The sequence below is a fragment of the Felis catus genome, chromosome E3 (genome assembly GCF_018350175.1).
Source record: "Felis catus isolate Fca126 chromosome E3, F.catus_Fca126_mat1.0, whole genome shotgun sequence".
Lineage (NCBI taxonomy): Eukaryota > Metazoa > Chordata > Mammalia > Carnivora > Felidae > Felis > Felis catus.
This window is the reverse complement of record NC_058383.1, coordinates 28,798,942-28,819,500: the sequence shown is the minus strand read 5'-3', so window position 1 is coordinate 28,819,500 and position 20,559 is coordinate 28,798,942. Positions and strand designations below refer to the sequence as shown.

At 43.9% G+C, this 20,559-nt stretch overlaps 1 protein-coding gene across 5 annotated transcripts in view; it reads right to left on the bottom strand.

Moving 5' to 3' along the window:
* The window catches only part of PDXDC1 (pyridoxal dependent decarboxylase domain containing 1), a 52,567-nt gene extending 33,354 nt beyond the window's left edge, over positions 1–19,213 (bottom strand). Inside the window, exons 1-3 of one of the 5 annotated variants that reach the window (XM_006942302.5) lie at positions 19,152–19,213; positions 2,055–2,128; positions 1,458–1,523 (exon numbers count right to left, since the gene is read on the bottom strand). In XM_006942302.5, coding sequence (XP_006942364.1) covers positions 1,458–1,523; positions 2,055–2,104 — 116 coding nt within the window. In that variant the 5' untranslated portion in view covers positions 2,105–2,128; positions 19,152–19,213. Of the gene's footprint in view, positions 1–1,457; positions 1,524–2,054; positions 2,129–4,983; positions 5,799–18,352; positions 18,529–18,735; positions 18,932–19,151 lie in introns of those variants that run through there. The other 4 variants (XM_006942303.5, XM_003998843.6, XM_019820923.3 and 1 more) reach the window with 4 other exon arrangements.
* Positions 19,214–20,559: the final 1,346 nt, after the last annotated feature.

Sequence of the window (20,559 nt, the reverse complement as noted above, 5' to 3'; positions counted from 1 at the left end):
GAGATCTGAGATCTGCTTACGGTATAAACAGGTTTACTTCCCAGATATGACATTAAGTGCTTATTACGTGACTGTCTGAAAACTAATGCGAAGAACGTCAATGGCTAAAGCAGTAAAGCAATGGCAAGGCGACTTGCAGTAACTCTAATGAAAAGACATTATCATTCCATTAATGGGACTGGACCAATCAGTGAGAACTAATACCAAGTTCTCTTTTTCAAAAGCACCGCCAAAACAAGGCCAAAACCAAGGTGCTGACCCTCATGTGACAGGGGGTCTGGTCCTTGGACACTGTGTGGGGAGTGGGGGCCCACCAAGTGACCTTGAGCAAACCGTTGAACTCCCTCAGACCCTACATTATGGAACTGTGAGGATGCAATCAGTGCATGAAAAACGTTTAATGCTGTGCCTAGCCAAGCGCTATCTCAGACGTTGGCATTATTACATTAAGTGTGAAAGCTCCTGACCTGTGGCTTTAATGCCCTCCCATTTGGAGCATTACAGATGTTCTTGGTAGTATCTCTTCTAGGGAAACTTCTGTGGGCTTAATAGAACACTTTCATTCCCATCCACAGCTCTGGGTGGAGAGGACTGACAGGATTTGGCTCCCACTCTCAGCTGCAGAACCTACCTTACAGCTAGAGGGCTTCAAATCGGCACCATTCAGGCAACCCACAGGAGCGCCTGTCTCAAAATATTAGTACCTGGGTGTGTCAGATATGACACCTGATGACACATTGTGTCTTTCCTCCAAACTTTCCTTTTGCAACCTCGTATATATTCATAGTCAGGTCAAAGGACAATTTAAGGGAGTTGTACTGTTTACCTATGTGCAGTTTCCTGGTTATAAAACAACAGAAGAAACAAGCTTGTTTGAGGGAAGCGGGGCTGGGACTTTAAGTCCACACTGAGGGCTAACATCCTGTGAAAATTCTAGTTACACGGCTACTTATTTTTCCTGTTATTTTCCCTGCTAGCTTAAACCACACACGCTTGACAGATTGGTTTCAGTTGCCAAAAAAAGAAATCACTCTGCCAACAAATGATCAAAGTTGACATTTTCATTTTACTTTATTATACAAATAATAAATCTTATCAAATTAAACTATCTCTCACCACAAAGCTCAGTCTACTGAATAGATAATGGGTTTCAAGGAGGAACTAAGTATGACAGTCGAGTTATAGTTACAAACTTGTGCATTCACTTTTGAGTCACGAGGTTAATTCTGAATGGGAAATTAAATTAAATTAGATCCTGAATGGGAAAGGGAAAGAAGCAGGTAGATTTCTCACCAACCAACCAATGGCAGTCTGTTTTCCTGCTTACACTGCACAGGACGCTCAATTTGCTCTGTGCTTATCACAACTAAAATTATAAACCAACAATGGTTTGTAAAATCTTGGTTTAAAGAAAACACATACCCTAACTAAAAGTAGGCACCTTCACTGCCACCTACCTGCCTTGGAGTGGCCCCGGAATATCTCCTGATACCAGCTTCTTTCCATTTTCCTCCTCTGTTCTTCTAATTTAAAGGAAATAAAAAACGATGTCACCAAATTGCTAACATCTGAACAGGCCAACAGGTGACAATGCTGCCTGTAACCTCTTGGTAACTGATACAGGATTTAAAACACACTTATCACATCTCTTCTCCTACCCCTATCACCCTAGCCCCCAGTTGGGGGTACAGGCTGAATCTCAGGAAAAGAACATGAAAAAAAATGACACTTTTTAACCCATTTCTTGGTTAGCCGATGCCCTCTAAAATATAAATATACAGTAAAAAGTATTTATAGATTCAAATCAATATATTAAGTAAATGAAACTCTTAAGAGGCAGAACTGAAAATGCTAAGTCCTGCCCCTCAATTTCAAAATCCTTTCATTACAAAGTACCTTCTACCCAAGACGAACACCGTCTTTCCAGTCAGGTGAAGCTCAACTACGCGTGGCATTCTGAAACCGAGAGGAGTTTTTACCGGCAGGAAACCAGTGCCACCAGCTTCACAACAGGCTGAGCACGTTTCCTAGGGTCACTGACGCCCCACGCTCACCTCTGACTATGCTCCAACATCTTCATGGCCTCCTTCAAGTTCTTCCCCATCTCAGCCAGTGTAGGGTCTGCTATCTGGCGAAGTCAAAAAAAGGTTAAAACCGGGATAATCCTGTATTATTTCTGCAACATAATCCATGCAGAAAAATTAAATTCAAGTCCATTTTCTTCTGGATTTAATATAAAACACACAGATTTACTGTAAAGTACATGTGATTAAAAAATTCCAAAGTACGGGGCGCCTGGGTGGCTCAGTCGGTGAAGCATCCGACTCTTGATTTTGGCTCAGGTCATGATCTCACAGTTCATGGGTTCTAGCCCTGCTTGGGATCCTCTCGCTCTGCCCCCCCCCCCCAATAAATAAAACAAATCTTAAAAAAAATAAATTCCAAAGTACAAACATAACATTAAAAAGTCCACTCCCGGGGCGCCTGGGTGGCGCAGTCGGTTAAGCGTCCGACTTCAGCCAGGTCACGATCTCGCGGTCCGGGAGTTCGAGCCCCGCGTCGGGCTCTGGGCTGATGGCTCAGAGCCTGGAGCCTGTTTCCGATTCTGTGTCTCCCTCTCTCTCTGTCCTTCCCCCGTTCATGCTCTGTCTCTCTCTGTCCCAAAAATAAATAAACGTTGAAAAAAAAAATAAAAAAATAAAATAAAAAATAAAATAAAATAAAAAGTCCACTCCCTAAGGCATGCCACTCAAGTTTGACACGTATCTTTCCAAGTTCTCACCTAACTCTTATGTACTGCTGCAACTTGCTTTTACTTTACAGTGAATATGGTTCCATATCAGTAGTATATCCACCTCATTCCTAGTAATAACACCATATTCCACTCTATGGATTACAACCACTTAACTGGTAGTGAATTAACGTTAGGTTATTCCAGTTTTACACTTAGAAGCGAGGTCCAGAAAAGTCTGTACAGTATGCTACTTGTTTTACTGTTGTAGTAGGCTGAAAAATGCCCCCCCCTCCCCCCCCGAAGATATTCACATTGTAATCTCTGGGACTTGTGAATGTTACCTTATGTGGCAGAGTCTTTACAGAAGTGATTAAGTTGAGGATCTTGAGATAGTAAGATTACCCAGTATTTGTCCAGGTGAGCTCTAAATGCAGTCACACATACGCAGACGAGAGAAGTAGAGGGAGACTACATAACACACACACGCACGCACGCACGCACGAAGGCTGTGCGAAGACAGAGCAGAGGGAGATTTGAGGTGCTGGCCTCAAAAATTGGAGTGATGGGGCCACAAACCAAGGAATCAGGGCTGGCTGGCAACATACTGGCTCCAGAAGGGGAGGGACTCTCCCCAAGAACCTCTGGAGGGAGTGCAGCCCTTGCCAACACCTTGATTTCAGCCCAGTGATACAGCTTTCAAACTTCTGGCCTCCAGGACTGCGGGAAAATACATTTCTGTTGTCCTAAGCCACCCGGTTTTTGCTAATTTGTCAGAGTAGCCACAGGAAATAAATACTCTCAGAAATCTGGGAGTGATTCCATACACTCTGGAAGCTTACCCAGCTGGTCATAGTGACTGCCTCCAGAGAAGGGAGCTTCTGGAAGGACAGCCATCATCGTATCAGGAGTCTTTTCAGCTCATTTCCTTTTGATTTTTTGAAATGACATTTTTTAAATGCTCATTTATTTTGAGAGAGAGAGAGAGAGAGAGAGAGAGAGAGAGAGAGAGAGAGAGAAAGAGAGAGAGAGAGACGCGCAGAGAGAGAATCCCAAGCAGGCTCCACACTGTCAGTGTAGAGCTCAATGGGGGGCTTGATCCCACGAACCCGTGAGATCATCTCACGGGTTCATGGGATCATGACCTGAGCCAAAATCAACAGTAGGGTGCTCCTTTATGTTCTTTTTGGATTTATTACCAAGTGTCCTACTATCTCACATTCAAAAAATAAATTTAAAAATATTTTTCAATTCTTTAAGGTTTAGTTTTGAGAGAGACAGACAGAACATGAGCAGGTCAGGGGCAGAGAGAGAGAGGAAAACACAGAATCTGAAGCAGGCTGCAGGCTCCGAGCTGTCAGCACAGAGTCCAATGTGGGGCTTGAACCCACGAGCCGTGAGATCATGCCCTGAGCCGAAGCTGGATGCTCAACCGAGCGACCTAGGCACCTCTAAATAAAATATTTCTTAAATCTTACAAAATTAAACACACAAGCTCATTTTTTCTTTTTTCTTAATCTCCCTAGCAATCTTAAAGCAGACATATTCGTTGTCTTGAATGTCTATATGAGTTGGGTTATAAACAGTTACAGAGGCTCTCTTCTGTTCCCCTCTTACTCAAGTGTATGTCAAGTGTATTTATGCTCTGTTCTCTCCTTATTTCCTACTGCACCTAATATTATATGGAGTAAATGTACAATAGGTTGTATTACAGTTAGTATTGCAGTATCTCCTCAAAACTGTTTTTAAGAAATTCTACTCAGGGGCACCTGGGTGGCTCAGTTGGTTGAGCGTCTGACTTCGGCTCAGGTCATGACCTCGCAGTCTGTGGGTTCGAGCCCCACATCGGGCTCTGTGCTGACAGCTCAGAGCCTGGAGCCTGCCTCGGATTCTGTGTCTCCTCTCTCTGCCCCTCCCCCACTCATGCTCTGTCTCTCAAAATAAACATTAAAAAATATATTTAAAAAAAGAAATTAGGGGCGCCTGGGTGGCGCAGTCGGTTAGGCGTCCGACTTCAGCCAGGTCACGATCTCGCGCTCCGTGAGTTCGAGCCCCGCGTCAGGCTCTGGGCTGATGGCTCGGAGCCTGGAGCCTGTTTCCGATTCTGTGTCTCCCTCTCTCTCTGCCCCTCCCCCGTTCATGCTCTGTCTCTCTCTGTCCCAAAAATAAATAAACATTGAAAAAAAAATAAAAAAAGAAATTATACTCAGTCTATCAATGTAAGTATAGAAGATGTTCATTCTAGAAGAGACCTTAGGGATGTGGTCCAGGGATTCTCCACTTGTGTTCTTCTGAGTCTTAGGACTCTTGGGAAGAACTCTGGAAAAGTGCGGATGGGCAGGCAGGTGGGGCTTTCAGCTCCCAACCCTCCATTAAGGAGATCAGATCCGTTTCATAACAATAAGAAGAAAATTAATGAAAAGAAAGCAAAGAAAGTATAACATGTAAAGGTCCGGTCTGCCATTTTATAAGTGAGGACTAAGACTCAGAGAGGTGAAGCGAGTGGCCTAAGGTCACAGAGCTAACAGATGGTGGAGTGGTGCCAGACCCCGGGTTTCCTGGCTCCTTTTCTATTACATCACAGTGACTCCCAAGAGGGATTACAAAAATAAGCATGTAGCCACGTCCAATATGATTTTTACACAAGACAGAAAAATCATTCTAAAAATGGTGTTTACAATCAACTCTACAATTTAAATGTAACCATGAGATGGGTTAGAATGCCATCTAAAATGGTCTCAGTGTTCTCAGCTAATGATCATGAGTGGGATACGAGGAACAAATAATGGTCCAGAGAATTTATCTTAACTCCTCAGTCTACGGCCACGTTCCTTATTATTCTCACCTCCTGTGACACTCCAGTGTGTCCCCAATCATTTGGCCAAAGGAAAAGACAAACAGTTTTGCTTGATCAACCACACCTCGATGTTTCATGCTTTTAACACTTGCCATGTCTGAAATGCCTTTCTGCCTTTTCTCTCTCCAGCTATTAAATCACAATTCAGTACTTCCAAGAAACTTTTATGGATAAATCCATTTCACTCTCTCATATTCTCTTTAGAGATATCAATATGGGGCACCTGGGTGGCTCAGTCAATTGAGTGTCTGACTCTTGATTTCGGCTCAGGTCAATCCCAGGGTCATGGGACTGAGCCCCACATCAGGGTCCATGCTGAGCATGGAGGCTGCTTGGGATTCTCTCTCTTCCTCCCTTTGCCTCCTCCCCTGCTTGTGCATGCTTTCTTAAAAAAAAAAAAAAAAAAAAAAGATATCAATCCCATTTTTTCTAGGCCAAATAATCTGAACCTGTTGCTTGATAAACACAATTTATTTATTTATGTGTTTATTTATGGGGACAATGGAACACAACCCTTGAAACTGGGGCCATTCTAACATGCAATTGCTGCTTATGATTCCTTACATCTTCTACTGAGACTTGTTTTAGAGATGATCCTTCTAGATGATAAGCTTCCTGAAGGCAGTGATTCAGACTCTTACTAATTTTGATTGCTTTTGTAGGACAAAAGGTCTCCAGTCAGCTTCATTCTCGGACTGTCATGTTACCTCTGAAACCCCTTAGGAAGCCACAGCATAAAGGGCATCAACATACAGGCTCTAAGGGCAACACAGCTAATGTTCCTATAGGATTGGAACACATTTTTCAGTTAAGAGTAGACAAAATAGTTGACTTAGTTTAGAATTCACTACTTATGAACAATATTTATTTTAAACACAGAAGTCACATGTGATAGTGAGATGTTTACACGGTGAAAGGTGGGGGGAAATGCAGCTTCACGCTCTCCCGTGTGAGTCTTTCTCTGCACAGAGCACACGCTCATTGGGAGGACTGGCTTGCATTTATTTATTTATTTTAATATAATTTCTTGTCATTGGTTTCCATACAACGCCCAGGGCTCATCCCAACAGGTGCCCTCCCCGATGCGCATCACCCACTTTCCCCTCTCCCCCACCCCCATCATCCCTCAGTTTGTTCTCAGTATTTAAGAGTCTCTTATGGTTTGTTTCCTACCCTCTCTGTAACTTTTTTTTCCCCTTCCCCTCCCCCTTGGTCTTCTGTTAAGTTTCTCCAGATCCACATATGAGTGAAAACATATGGTATCTGTCTTTCTCTGCCTGGCTTATTTCACTCAGCATAATACCCTCCAGTTCCATCCATGTTGCTGCAAATGGCAGGATTGCATTCTTTCTCATTGCCAAGTAGTAGTCCATTGAATATATAAACCACATCTTCTGTATCCATTCATCAGTTGATGGGACATTTAGGCTCTTTCCATAATTTGGCTATTGTTGAAAGTGCTGCTATAAACACTGGGGCGCATGTGCCCCTATGCATCAGCACTCCTGTATCCCTTGGAAAATTCCTAGTAGTGCCATTGCTGGGTCGTAGGGTAGTTCTATTTTTAATTTTTTGAGGAATCTCCATGCTGTTTTCCAGAGAGGCTGTACCAGTTTGCATTGCCACCAACAGTGCAAGAGGGTTCCTGTTTCTCCACACCCTCGCCAGCATCTATAGTCCCGATTTGTTCATTTTAGCCACTCTGACGGGCGTGAGGTGGTTATCTCAGCGTGGTTTTGATTTGTAGTCCCCTGATGAGGAGCGACGTTGAGCATCTTTTCATGTGCCTGTTGGCCATCCGGATGTCTTCTTTAGGGAAGTGTCTATTCATGTTTTCTGCCCATTTCTTCACTGGATTATTTGTTTTTCGGGTGTAGAATTTGGTGAGCTTTTTATAGATTTTGGATACTAGCCCTTTGTCCAATATGTCACTTACAAATATCTTTTCCCATTCCGTCGGTTGCCTTTTAGTTTTGTTGATTGTTTCCTTTGCAGTGCAGAATCTTTCTACCTTGATGAGGTCCCAATGGTTCATTTTTGCTCTTAATTCCCTTGAGGCATGGCTTACATTTAAATTGTTCTGGCTTCTCCTCTCTTTTAGGAAGTGAAGTTGGGGGTGGAGGAGGTGGCGAGAAGTGGGTGGGTCAAAAACATAGTAATGCTCCAGTAAATTAAATGTGAATATGTGACCCCAATTCCACAAACCCTCATGTGTTTGTTGTGTTAACTAGATAATCCAAAACACAAAATGTTAGCCAGATGCAGGATAATATTACGCTCTGTCAGGCAAGGAATGCTCTGAGAAAAACATGTATTTGTTAACTGGTTCCTTAAAACTAAAAACCATGCCTCCATACGCTTCTAGTGAGAGCAGCCATGGTTATCTTACTAACATTTCACACCCTCAAGACCTATTACAGTGCCAGACGCGGCAGTTGGGTGGTAAATGTTAATAAACAACAGCAAGGCATCAGACAGACACAAACCTACGTGAGAGAAACACTGAGTTGTATAAAAATATTTATTATTTGGCATCTGGATGGAGATTGTTTCAGGATCTGGAGAGAGGGAAAAGACAGCATTCTGTGTAAAGTTCCTAGGAAGAATGTCTTTTTTTTTTTTAATTCCTTAGCCCCAAGCACAGGGTCTAGCACAGAAAAAGGGCTCAATAAGATCTGTGATCCTTAATAATTACTAACAGTTAACAGACTGCTTACTATATTCCAGGCATTATGCTAACTTACCACTCTAAATGCATCACTTCTTAACTAACCCAAAGGCACAGATCATATGCTTTAGGGCCTGTACTATCCCAGAACCAGCGCTCTTAACCACTAGGCAATACTACCTCTAATTTTATCAAATAAGTAAACATACCAACTCACACTTGGAGAAAGCCTTGAACTCAAAAGTCATAATTAGAGCTAAGGCCTCTTAAGGCATCTTAAAGATGATCCTTGTGTGATTAATGTTTTCACCTAGATAAAAAGTCTATCAGAAGGCTCTCCCTATTGGTAAGATTTCACAGTCTCAACGACATGACCCAAAACTCAGCATCCAAACCAGGGCATTTTCAAGAGCGAAAGGAAGCACTATTAGCAATTAAGCCATGACAACAGGTATGATGAGCTGAGACAGTCCGGGCAAACCAGGCCTTCGCTAAAACATTCACCAAAACGCTCACACCATCGCTCCACATAGTGGAGCCCACGCAAATGTTTGTGGCCATGGCTGTTTGAGTTATAAGGTAAAATCAAAGACAACATATAACTTGCAAGTAGTGCCCCTGAAGTGCAGGTATTAGGACAACAGGTTTCTTTGCCTGCCTCTAAACACACCTGAATACATTCTCCCTCATTTAAATCTTGGGTCAAGTGACTTGACTAAAAATCTTTTCCCAGAAGTTGTTTCCAGAAACAACTGGAAAAAGGTCCCTCTGTTAATAAAATCACCAAGAGATTCCAATCATCCCCCCTTTGGAGGCCAGGGGTCTTCAGTCTGCTTCCTTTCCATTGTCTTTCCTTCTGACCTTAAGAGACAGTCCAGGTAACAACAGCACATATGAATGTAGTGTTTTAAGATGCTTTTCCAGGGACGCCTGGGTGGCTCAGTCGGTTGAGTGTCCAACTTCGGCTCAGGTCATGATCTCACGGTCTGTGGGTTCGAGCCCCGTGTCGGGCTCTGTACTGACGGCTCAGAGCCTGGAGCCTGCTTCGGATGCTGTGTCTCCCTCTCTCTCACTTTGTCTCACTGTCTCTCATATATAAATGTAAAAAAAAAAATGCTTTTCTAGGAAAGGGAGTGGTGGCCAACTCAGACATCTGAGCTTGGACTCGTACAGTCTCCTCTCACCCTGGGTCGCTCAGCCTTAGACACTTGCAGCAGTCCTACTATTAAAAAAACAAACCAAAACAGAGCAACGAAGCATTTACAGAGCGTGCATACATAATCATGAAACCTAAATACTCATTACTGAGGATTCAGAGACAGCTATTAGACTGCTAGTCAGTAGCCTGTACGTTTAATGAATTACATTTCTGCTACGGCTGATTCTGCTGTGTAATGAAGTGGGTTCATTATTTTTGCTTCAATTATATCGAACATAGATGCGTGGTAGGGCTTAATGCAATTTCAAGGCTCCTAAGAAGAACCACTCAATTGTTTGTACGGTGATTGTCACGGAACTGAAACAGCTCATTGTGTAAAACGGGACCCACCGTTCATCATTTTAGAAGCATTTTTGAGAGCCATTTTTATACTAGGTGATTTTCATCACTTTGAGTCAGTGTGAAGTATTAAAATATCCTGTCACTATCAAAAGAAGAAATAACACACTTGTAATGTTCACAAATATCGCCAATTGAAGTTCTCACAACTTAAACGTATAAGGAAAAAAGTCAAGAGTCAAATGCAAGAGAAAACAATAAAGGGAGTCGGGAAGTAATTCTTGAGTTTTCAAAAAGCTAGTAGGAAATTCTAAATTCATCTGGAATAGAGCTGCACGGATTAATGAAAAAAATCACTTATTTTTGCTTTTGGCTAGAATTCTATCAAGTCAGTATGAAGTAGCACTGGTACTATTCCTACCCTTATTTGGAATACATTCTATTTATCATTTTGTTCGATTTCATCGTTCAACAACTTGTGGTCATGACCTGAGACACTGATTTGACACCCCACCTGCAGGATGCAACGTGCTGTATGGATGTTGGCAATTATAAACAATCAGATAAACAATCTTTTGTTAATAAAGATTACTTACTATAAAGTTGTTTATAACAACCTTTCGAAAGTAGAAACTGCAGTAGAAAAATAATAATCTTAGGGCATAAAGTTTGGGAACTATTGCTCTACAGTCACTTTTAAAATGTTCTCAGCTTTCAGGGTTCTTGGGTGGCTCAGCTGGTTAAGCTTCAGACTCCTGGTTTTGGTCCAGGTCATGATCTCACAGTTTAGTGAGTTTGAGCCCCGCACTGGGCTCTGAGCTGGCAGTGCAGAGCCGGCTTGGGATTCTCTCTCTCTCCCTCTCTCTCTGCCCCATTCCCTACTCATGTCTCTCTCAAAATAAATAAATAGACTTAAAAAAATTTTTTTTTAATGTTCTCAGCTTTCAAGCATGCTTTAACAAGCTCTTGTATACACTTCCTTTAGTTGAACCAAGTGTGACACCAAAATTATATCTTTATTTTCATGTGAATTAGGGGAAAAAATAAGACCTCCAACTGAATTCACAGACCCCACTGCTTAGCAAAATCTAAGTTAAAAATAAAGCGGGGACAGATTATGCGAACAAAAAACAGATCTGGGATCCACTGTAAAGAGGCACAAGGGAACTTCTCAGGGAGATGCAAATGTCCTGTATCTTGATGATGCTGATGGTTCTATCTCGGTGTATAACTGCCAAAACTCAAACTGTAGCATTAAAGTGGGTAATTTTACTGCATATAAACTGTCCTTCAATTTAAAAAAGGTAGGTGAGGGGCGCCTGGGTGGGGCAGTTGGTTGAGCGTCCGACTTCAGCCAGGTCACGATCTCGCGATCCGTGAGTTTGAGCCCCGCGACAGGCTCTGGGCTGACAGCTCAGAGCCTGGAGCCTGTTTCCGATTCTGTGTCTCCCTCTCTCTCTGCCCATCCCCCGTTCATGCTCTGTCTCTGTGTCCCAAAAATAAATAAACGTTGAAAAAAAAAATTTTTTTTTTAAATAAAAAAGGTAGGTGAGTGGATTTAAACTCAACTTAAAAGAAATAGTAAGCAAATAATAGTGCGAGTGGTATAGTGCAGTGGCAAAATTCAAAAATGGCATATAAATAACTGCTATTTGGGAAACACAGAGCAGCCCCCATAAAGAGGGAAAAAGGCAGTCTAACATATTTTAAAACGTATACATCACAACATTCATCAATACAAGTAAACGATACTGTAGTTTCAATAATTTTTTCAGGGGAGGAACATTCATAATCAGAGTTATTAACAAAGAAAAACTGAGGCACACGAGAGCACCAGCTGCTCATATCGGACAGAAGACTGTGGCGTCGTCAAATGCCGATTTACAACACACGCGTTAGACATAAAAATCACCACGTTTCTCCAACAGATCACAGCGATCAGAGAAACCTTCAAAATGCTGTGTTTCTTACATACCAACTACTGTGGCCTTCCACATCTTCCTAAACAATGTTAATCCCAGAGAGTGATAATCGTGCAACTGTCAACTCTCTCGAAATCATTGATTTTCCTCCCCGGTGAAAACAGAAACAGTGCCTGCTACCCAGCACCAGTTCCTCAAGTACCCCAAATGCAACACATCTCTGAGAAGCACCCAGAACACAGCAGCACCTGCTCCTCTCAGGTCAATGTCAAGAGAAAATGACAGGGAGCTTCTGGGAAGTTGATAGAGTGCCCCGCAAACCTGGCTTACCTTTTTGTAATCTCAATCTCTACATCTGTAAATGCTTGTGCCTGATTTTTAAAGAAAAGCTTTTCATTAAGAACCAGGCACTACCGTCTGTCTTCTAAGAATTGGATACCCCTGGAAAATCTTATTTTTAACTAAGTCGGACTCTCTGCTTGAGTGTGTGCTGGAGAACATGAAGATACACTGTAATGACTGGCTCATGAAGTAGCATAATATTTCTGGTTGAAGAAGGACGTGCAAATATCGCATAGGGCATTAATACTTAATCTTACCAATTCATCAAGAAGAGAAGCAGAAAAGAACATATGGGAAGAAGAAGGGGCAAAAATACACGACCGAGAGGTAAAAACCTGGTGGAGACAAGGAGGCAGCCTTAGTAACTTCAGATCAAACCTGTCACAGAAGTATGCAATATGAGGGTTAAAACACAAAAGCAAAAACAGAGCATTCAGATCACTCGCCTGAAGATCTATGCTGGGAATGCTAGGGGTCCAAGTCTAAGTTTCAAAAACTATATTCCCAGAGACCGCTACTCTGAAGAATCAATTCACTCAGACTTTGTATCATGAATAAATACTTCCTAACAACTACACAGATGGAAGAACACTGCATACCAGCCAAGCTCTATTTCTGTAACGTTTACTAGTTTATCTGGAATCACACACTTATTCTAGAACACAAGAAAACTGCTTAAAGAAAAGCATGCTATAGTCACTGGAAAATGTAAATCTTTCACTGAGATATGCTTCTTATTGGGAGTCTTTCCTAGGACTTGTTGGGGATGGAATCAGAAAGATAAAGGTACCCCTTATCCTCATCGATGTCACTCTGTCCTACACTGATTTGGAAGTTTGTAGAATTAATGTTGCTGGCCTTATCTTCTTAAGGAACCCATCAATTCTGAAGCCTTTGTATCTATGTGTCTTTGGACTTTCCAGGTTGAACTGTGTGAAACTGCCAACATTCAACAGTTTTTTAAATATATTAATTAATTTAATTTATTTGAGAGAGGGTGCAAGTGAGCAAGGATTGGGGGGAGAGAGAGAATCCCATGAGGGCAGAGATAAAGAGGGAGGGAAAGAGGGAGAAGGAGGGAAAGAGGGAGAAGGAGGGAGGGAGAGAGAGAGAGAAAAAAAGAGAAAGAGAGAGGGAGAGACGGGGAGAGAGGGGGAGAGAGAGACGGGGGAGAGACGGGGGAGAGACGGGGGAGAGAGGGGGAGAGACGGGGGAGAGACGGGGGAGAGACGGGGGAGAGACGGGGGAGAGACGGGGGAGAGACGGGGGAGAGACGGGGGAGAGACGGGGGAGAGAGAAGAGGGGGCTCACCCAAAGTGGGGCTCACCCTAAGCAGGGCATGAGCTCACCTGACGCAGGACTCAAACTCACCAACTGTGAGATCATGACCTGAGCTCAAGTCAGATGCTTAACTAAATGAGCCACCCAGGTGCCCCTGTCTTTTTTTTTTTTTTTTTTTTTTTAATGTTTATTTATTTAGCTTGAGTGAGAGAGAGCACAAGCAGGGGAGGGGTAGGGAGAGGGGGAGAGAAAGAATCCTAACTCTGCCAGTGCAGAGCCGAACTTGGGGCTTGATCTCATGAACCATGAGGTCGTGACCTGACTGAGCCACCCAGTCACTCCTCAACTGTTTTTAATGTACAAAATTACATTTCATAGGACTGCACCTAATATAATGTCCGGTCTCACTAGGATCCTGAGAAGCTCACTGTAGCTAAATGTTCAGGTGTCATGGAGTTGCATTTTAAAGTGAAGGCTTTATTTTGCTGTTTCTGCTTTTCTGCATATAGGAAGAAGATTATGTTGGAAAAGCATACTCCTCCCTCAGTCATTTGAAACTCAGAATGCATTTTCCACAGAAATAAAATGTGGATGGGATCCCAGGCTAGACCTCAAGGACTATCCAACTTTAAGGCAACTAAATACTTAACATTTAAGAAAGCAAAAACGACTGCAAGAACAAAAATTAAATAATAAATTAAAAATAATATTTTAATTTTGAATATTGCTTAGAAAAGAGCGATTTCAGATTGTGGACATTTTCAAAGTGATTGGAAGCGTATTTTTGATGTCTAACTTCAAAATATGAAGCAGATTTCCTTTCCCTTAATTTATGTTCTACCAGGAGTAATATGAGGCACAATCATATAATAAAGTAAGCATCCACATTTTATTTACATTTTTAAAACACTCTAGAAAAGCCAGGATTCTGAACTAAATATTCTACCTAAAGAATCTCTTCCACAGAGGGGCGCCTGGGTGGCGCAGTCGGTTAAGCGTCCGACTTCAGCCAGGTCACGATCTCGCGGTCCGTGAGTTCGAGCCCCGCGTCGGGCTCTGGGCTGATGGCTCGGAGCCTGGAGCCTGTTTCCGATTCTGTGTCTCCCTCTCTCTCTGCCCCTCCCCCGTTCATGCTCTGTCTCTCTCTGTCCCCAAAATAATAAAAAAAAAAAAAAAAAAAAAAACGTTGAAAAAAAGAATCTCTTCCACAGAAATCTTTCCTGGTCACTCAAGTTCATGCATTCCCCATTGTTTCCTTGATACTTTTTAACCCCTCCTTGTTATACAAGGACTTGTGTAAACATGTATCCCCAACCAGAACATAACCTCCTGCGAGGATCGTGTCTTATTTACCTTGTGTTTCTCTCAGCACTGGGCTCTGACCATAGTTGGCCTTCAATAAAAATTATAAATCAAACCAGGTTACTGCTTTAGTAAAAACAGCTGACAGTAAACTCAAGCAACTCCTATCTATAATTATAACTCATCATCCTAGATATCGTGGAGCCCACACCGGAATGGGGACCCTCTACAGCTCTGCACTGACTACCTCCACGATCCTGAATAAATCAAAAATCACCGGGACCGTAAATTTTTAGGATCAGGAACTCTGTACCATGTTTTCCCTGACACCCAACATTTGATAATCAGTTACCACTTTAGCCATCATGCACCTGTATGCAAAACCCTCACATGATGATGATACAGGGATCAGCTTTAAATGAGTACTAAAATTACAGGCTATCCTCCTCTCCTGTCGCCTTTTCTATTTAAGATCTACAAAATCAGACCACAGAAAATGGTCATTTCAAACGTGGCTAACAGGGATTCCTTAGTGAGATTTTAAAATAAAAAACAGAATAGAGATTCTGGTAGTATTTATCACTAATAACCAGGAATGTTCCAGTCATGCTCCTACTGCTCCTTGTAAACTTACAAACAGTACGATGAAAGAATTTTCCAAAATCAGGTCCAAGGGGGAGGGGGCGACTTTTGCTCAGAATGAGTACAAGAAAAAGTAATGGGCTGGGTTTTTAATTATTTAGATCAGACCCAGGGTCAAAGTTGCCTCTTTTAGAGACAAGCATTAGACCTACGACAAGCAAACGAGCCCCTCTCTAGAGCGCTGTCCAACACAACGGTCTGTGGGCATGGAAATGTTCTACATCAACAGTCAGGAGGTGCGGCCACAAGCCACACTGTGACTGAGCACTTCAAATGTGCCGACCGACGAACTGAATTTTAGCTTTTATTTTATTTTAATTAATCTAAATTTAAGTTTAAGTAGGCCAACGTGACTAGTGGCTACCGTACTGGACATACAGCTCCAGACTCTCCAAGTCAGTGGTTCTCAACCAGAGGCAGTTCCCCCAACCCCCAGGGAACAAGTGCTTCATCTGGAGACTGTGGCTGCCACACTGTGGGACGTGTTACTGGTAGAGGCCAGGGATGCTGTCAAAATAAACATTCTACAGGACAGCCTCTCACAACAGAGAAGGAGCCCAGAATGCTAGTAGTGCTGAGTTTCAGACACCCTGCTTTCAGTTTACTCAAGGTGGGAATTAAAGTAAACGCAAATAAAACGCAGCACACTTTGTCTAAACATAATACCCAGGAAGAATGAGCTTTTCCAAGCAACAGAAAAAGGTCCGGGCTGTGGGACAAGTTAAAAGTAGCAAGTTTTTGCTAAAAAAATGTATGTAGGTGTGTTAACTTAATAAGACCTAAAGCATCAGAATAATTCCTTCCTGTCGCATTTTTTTTTTTTAACTTGACTATTAACCGAAGTAAACTCTGTGCGACTATGCAAAGGGCCTTGTTCCTTATGAGCTGGACATACGGTATTGGGCGGCTGAGGCTCCCTTACCTACTCTTCCAGTTTAAACTCCTTGCCCCTTCAACTGACCTATCTGGTTTCTTGAGACCTCGCTAATTTCAGAGACAACAGACAGTACTGAGAGAGAAAAGCAAGCAAGAACACAGCCCTGTTGTCGCAGGTCTCCCATCTACATATTATCTAAAGAAAAAGCAAGCGTACAGAATCATACCTGGACCAAAGGGAATGCAGTGTCTGATTCTCCTAAATGATGATAGCACACTACATTCTAGAGAGAGCGATTACTTGAAATGAGAGAATGGGAATCAAATAACGTTGTGGTTTCTGTAGCCAGTATAAATTATGCAAGGATCGGTTTAAATGGGATCATTCAGAACTGCTCAAAGAGTTCTCATTTTTATATTAGCAACGTAGAATTTCACCCAAAATAGTCTAGTCCTCAAAGAAACAGGAATAATGGATGCAATTCAATGTTTCTACTTTGATTCAAACTGTTTTTCTCAACATAAAATCCTCAACATTCATACTGTAGGAATTCTTTTTCTTTTCTGCTCTCTTAGCACGAACAGAAATTGTTCATTACGTATGAGGCCCTCCACTGCTTCAGGGAATATAAAAATAAGACATAGTCCTAGTTCTGAAACACTTACATTCAGCATTTCCATACTGGCCTAAGGCAGGCAGAAACTTCCGGCCCACACATTCTGAATTCCTCAAAGATCACTGCCATTTTTGCGAATGCTCCAGCCTTAAGCACTCTGGAGTTGCAGTACCTTTTCTGATCTTCATTCGGAGAGGTTAAAGTCTTTTATCAGCCATTAATGTTTACAGGGAGAAACCAGTGTAATCTACTAATCAAATGCCAGAAAAGTAGTATTTCAAGCAGCATTCCGACCCACTCTTTTTTGCAGATTTGCCCATAAAAAACTATTCTTGGAGGAAGGATCACTCCAGTTTTTAGGTTTCTAACTGAAAAGACACAGAGCCATCCTGTCTTATGAAACTGGACAGGAAACAACACTGAAGAGATAATCTTAGCATCATTTTATATTCAGCTACGGGTGTCACACATATGATCTAGAGCAGGAATTCTCAGGCTCAGCACTACTAACATTTAAAGCAGAGAATTCTCTGCCGTGGAGGCTGTCCTATGCACTCCAGGATGTCTAGCAGCGTCCCTGGCCTCTACCCAGTAGGCACCAGTCGCACCTGCCTACCCACTAGTTGTGACAATCAGAAATGACTCCAGACAAGCTGCCAAATGTCCCCTGGGGAGCAAAACTGCACCGTGCTTGAGAATCACTGATCTGGCCTGGAACTCGCAGTACCACAAGGTAGACACTGTACTAATCAAAAGCCTCAAAAGACTTCATTCCTCCCCAATAAACATGTAACGCTCAACACATACAATCTTTTTCTTTTCTTGACTGCCTTCCGCTCAATTTATGAGAAATGACCCGGGGTGTCGTTGCTGTGTGCCCATGAAGACACCATCGATCCCTTCAACTTTCCAGTGACAAGGGAACAAATCTACAGGGACTGCCGCACTGAAAAATGACCAAGTGTTATTGCTACCGGTTCAAAATTAAAATAAAGCAGTCTTAAAACCCTAGCATTGCTCCAGAATTCTACATGTGCAAAAAAAAAATTGGGTCTGCACAGGCAGACTCCCAAGCTTGAAGAGGGAGAAGGACTTTGAGGGCGGGCAAAATGTCAGGTTCTGCAGATAGGTATCCAAAGAGGGATCCAAGCACTGGTTCTCAGTTACAAGCCCTAAATCCGGGACAATTAGAATCCACTTCCCTTGCCAGAGCAGTCGGTCAGGTGCATCATCACGCTGCTGCTTCCCCAAGACAAACTAGAGGAAAGGGCTGCTACCAGTGGATTTCAGATCGACGCGAGCGTCTCCCCCGGGCACGAAAAGGGGGAGTCACAAGTTGCGGAAGAGCAGCAATCCCCCAAAGCAATTCACGATCCGCAGAAGGCCCACCCCTTCCTGACCTCAGGGGTCTTCACAAACTACAGCACCAGAATCACGTGGGAGAACTTGTTAAACAAGCAGATCCCCGTCCCGCCCCCACGAGGTTCCCCACCCGAGGGCCGAAAATGTGGGTGTTTACCAAGGGCCCCAGGTGATTCCTAGTCACGCTGAAGTTGGAAAACCCACTGCTTCAACAATCCCCCCCCGCCCTAACTTGGAGACCACAGGAAACCCACAGGCTTGCAGTCGGCTCTGCAACAACCGGGGCTGCTGTCCAGGCTCTTCTGGGGCCGCAAGTCTTTAGCTCCTTCAGCCGAAAGGGTGAGCCGAGCTCGGGCAGGCCCCAAGGTCGGCCCCGCGGCCCCCGCAATGGGCTCCCGGCAGAACCGGCCCAGTCCCTCTCGGCCCACGGGCACCCGAAGGATTCCCGGCCCCGTGACGTGACCAGGCCTCAGCGGCGATCGCCCGGCCGGACGCCCTCGCGGCCAGGCCCCCTCGGTCAGGGCCAGTTAGCCCCCAGGCCCCTCCCCGGTCACAATGTCAGCTCGCGACCGGGAAACAGTCGCCTCGGCGGCGGAGGCCTCGGGCCGCAGGGCCGCCCCCCGGCCCGAGTACAGACCTTTTCCAGGGACGCGTCCATGGCTGAGGCGGCCGGCGGAGCCCGATAAAGGCCCCGCGGTCCGGGCGCTACTTCCGCCTCCCGCGCCGCGCCGCGGTTTCCACGCTGGCAGCGCTGACGTCCCCCGCGGCCGCGGCCGGCGGGGCGGAGACGGGGAGGAGCAGCCAGGCGTCGCCGCGGGGTGGGAAATCTGCGGGTCTCAGGGAGGCGGGGCGGGGCCCCTCGGGGTGGGCGGGGCCCTCTAGGCTTCCGTACCTGGCCGTCCCGCCGGCCAGCCCTAACGTGCCCAGGTGAGGGGGGAGGCACGGCGCAGCCGCTGCAAACTTTCGCAAGCCCGTCGCAGGCGTCGGGGTAAACATATAATAACCACAAGTGACCACTCTTGCACTGAGAGGCTGGAAATACTACTCACGCACCTGTACTTCCCTGTCCTAGGCTTCCAAGTTTTCCGCACCGTCAACATCCCTCAGGAATGGAACAGGCCATGCACCACAGAGGGGCGGGGCTAGCGAGCACCCCCGCACATGCGCAGGATGGCCAGTTTATTAGGTGCCTAGGGGTTTGCGGGGGTTCAGGTATGAGGTTCCCAAGCGATCGCGGGTGTTTAAAAGCGGTGCTGATGCGAGCTGGGGTATTTGTTTCACCGCGGAATTCCAGATGGAAAAGACTTTGAAACAACCGGTCCGGCTTCTTTCATTATGTCAAGCCATAATTATGATATGTCAGGTGATAATAATAGGTCAGCTGCTGCTGTTCCACTTTATGGCACAACAGCTCTATGATGGAGAGATAGTTATCCATATCCCGGTGCCAGTCTAGGTAGGATCCAGCCAGACCTAAGCACCGTGACCGCAGCGCCTGTCCACCACACACACTGCCTCCGTAACCGCTTCCACCCCTGCTGTAGAATCATGTGTTTCTAAGGAATGGGAGAGGGCATACATTTGCTTATTATATTCTTCTACTGAGGAATACTGAAAGAGACTAGTGTACCACGTTTGCAGTCAGAAAACACTTCAGCAATGACGTTACAACCACAAACCACAAAACCATTCCTTTTCTCTCTTTTGTGCGCATCTCTTCGGAAATCTGCGTAAATGACTGGGTCATATTTTCAGCGCAGTAATTACATGTTTTGCGCTCTCTAACTTGTATTTGATAAATTGCCCAGGTATGTTAATAAAATTGTTTTCTACCAAAAGAACCTTTGCGTGCCAGTTCAGAGTGTACCCCGGGAACTATTCAGATTCCCCAGAGCTCTGCAAACAGAAAAAAGACTTATGTCTATTTATGTCTTACAAGATCCAACATTGAATGTACCTCTGCTTAAGCAAATCACTTTTTCCGACTTATGAAAAATTTCAAACATTTAGAAAAAGTTGAAAGAGTTGCACAATGAACACCCACATGCCCACTTTCTAGATTTTACAATGAACAATTCCCTATATTTGCTCTATTACATAAGCATCTGTCTGTTCACCAATATGTCTTCTGTTTTGATACATTTCAAAATTGCAGACATGGATATATTTCATCCCTGAACATATCAGCAAGGATATCATTAAATATTCATATTTTTTGAAAGACATTTTATTTGTAAGTAATCTCTATACCAAAGTGTGACTCGAACTCAGGACCCCTAGATCAAGAGTCACACGCTCCACTAACTGAGCCAGCCAGGCTCCCCGCAAAATCTTACTTTTTAAAACCACCTCCAAGTATCTTTGGATTATGTCACAAAGTAGATTCTACAAAACAGAAACTAGACAGATGAAATTAACCTATTTTATTTATTTTTAAGATTTTATTTTCAAGTAATTTCCA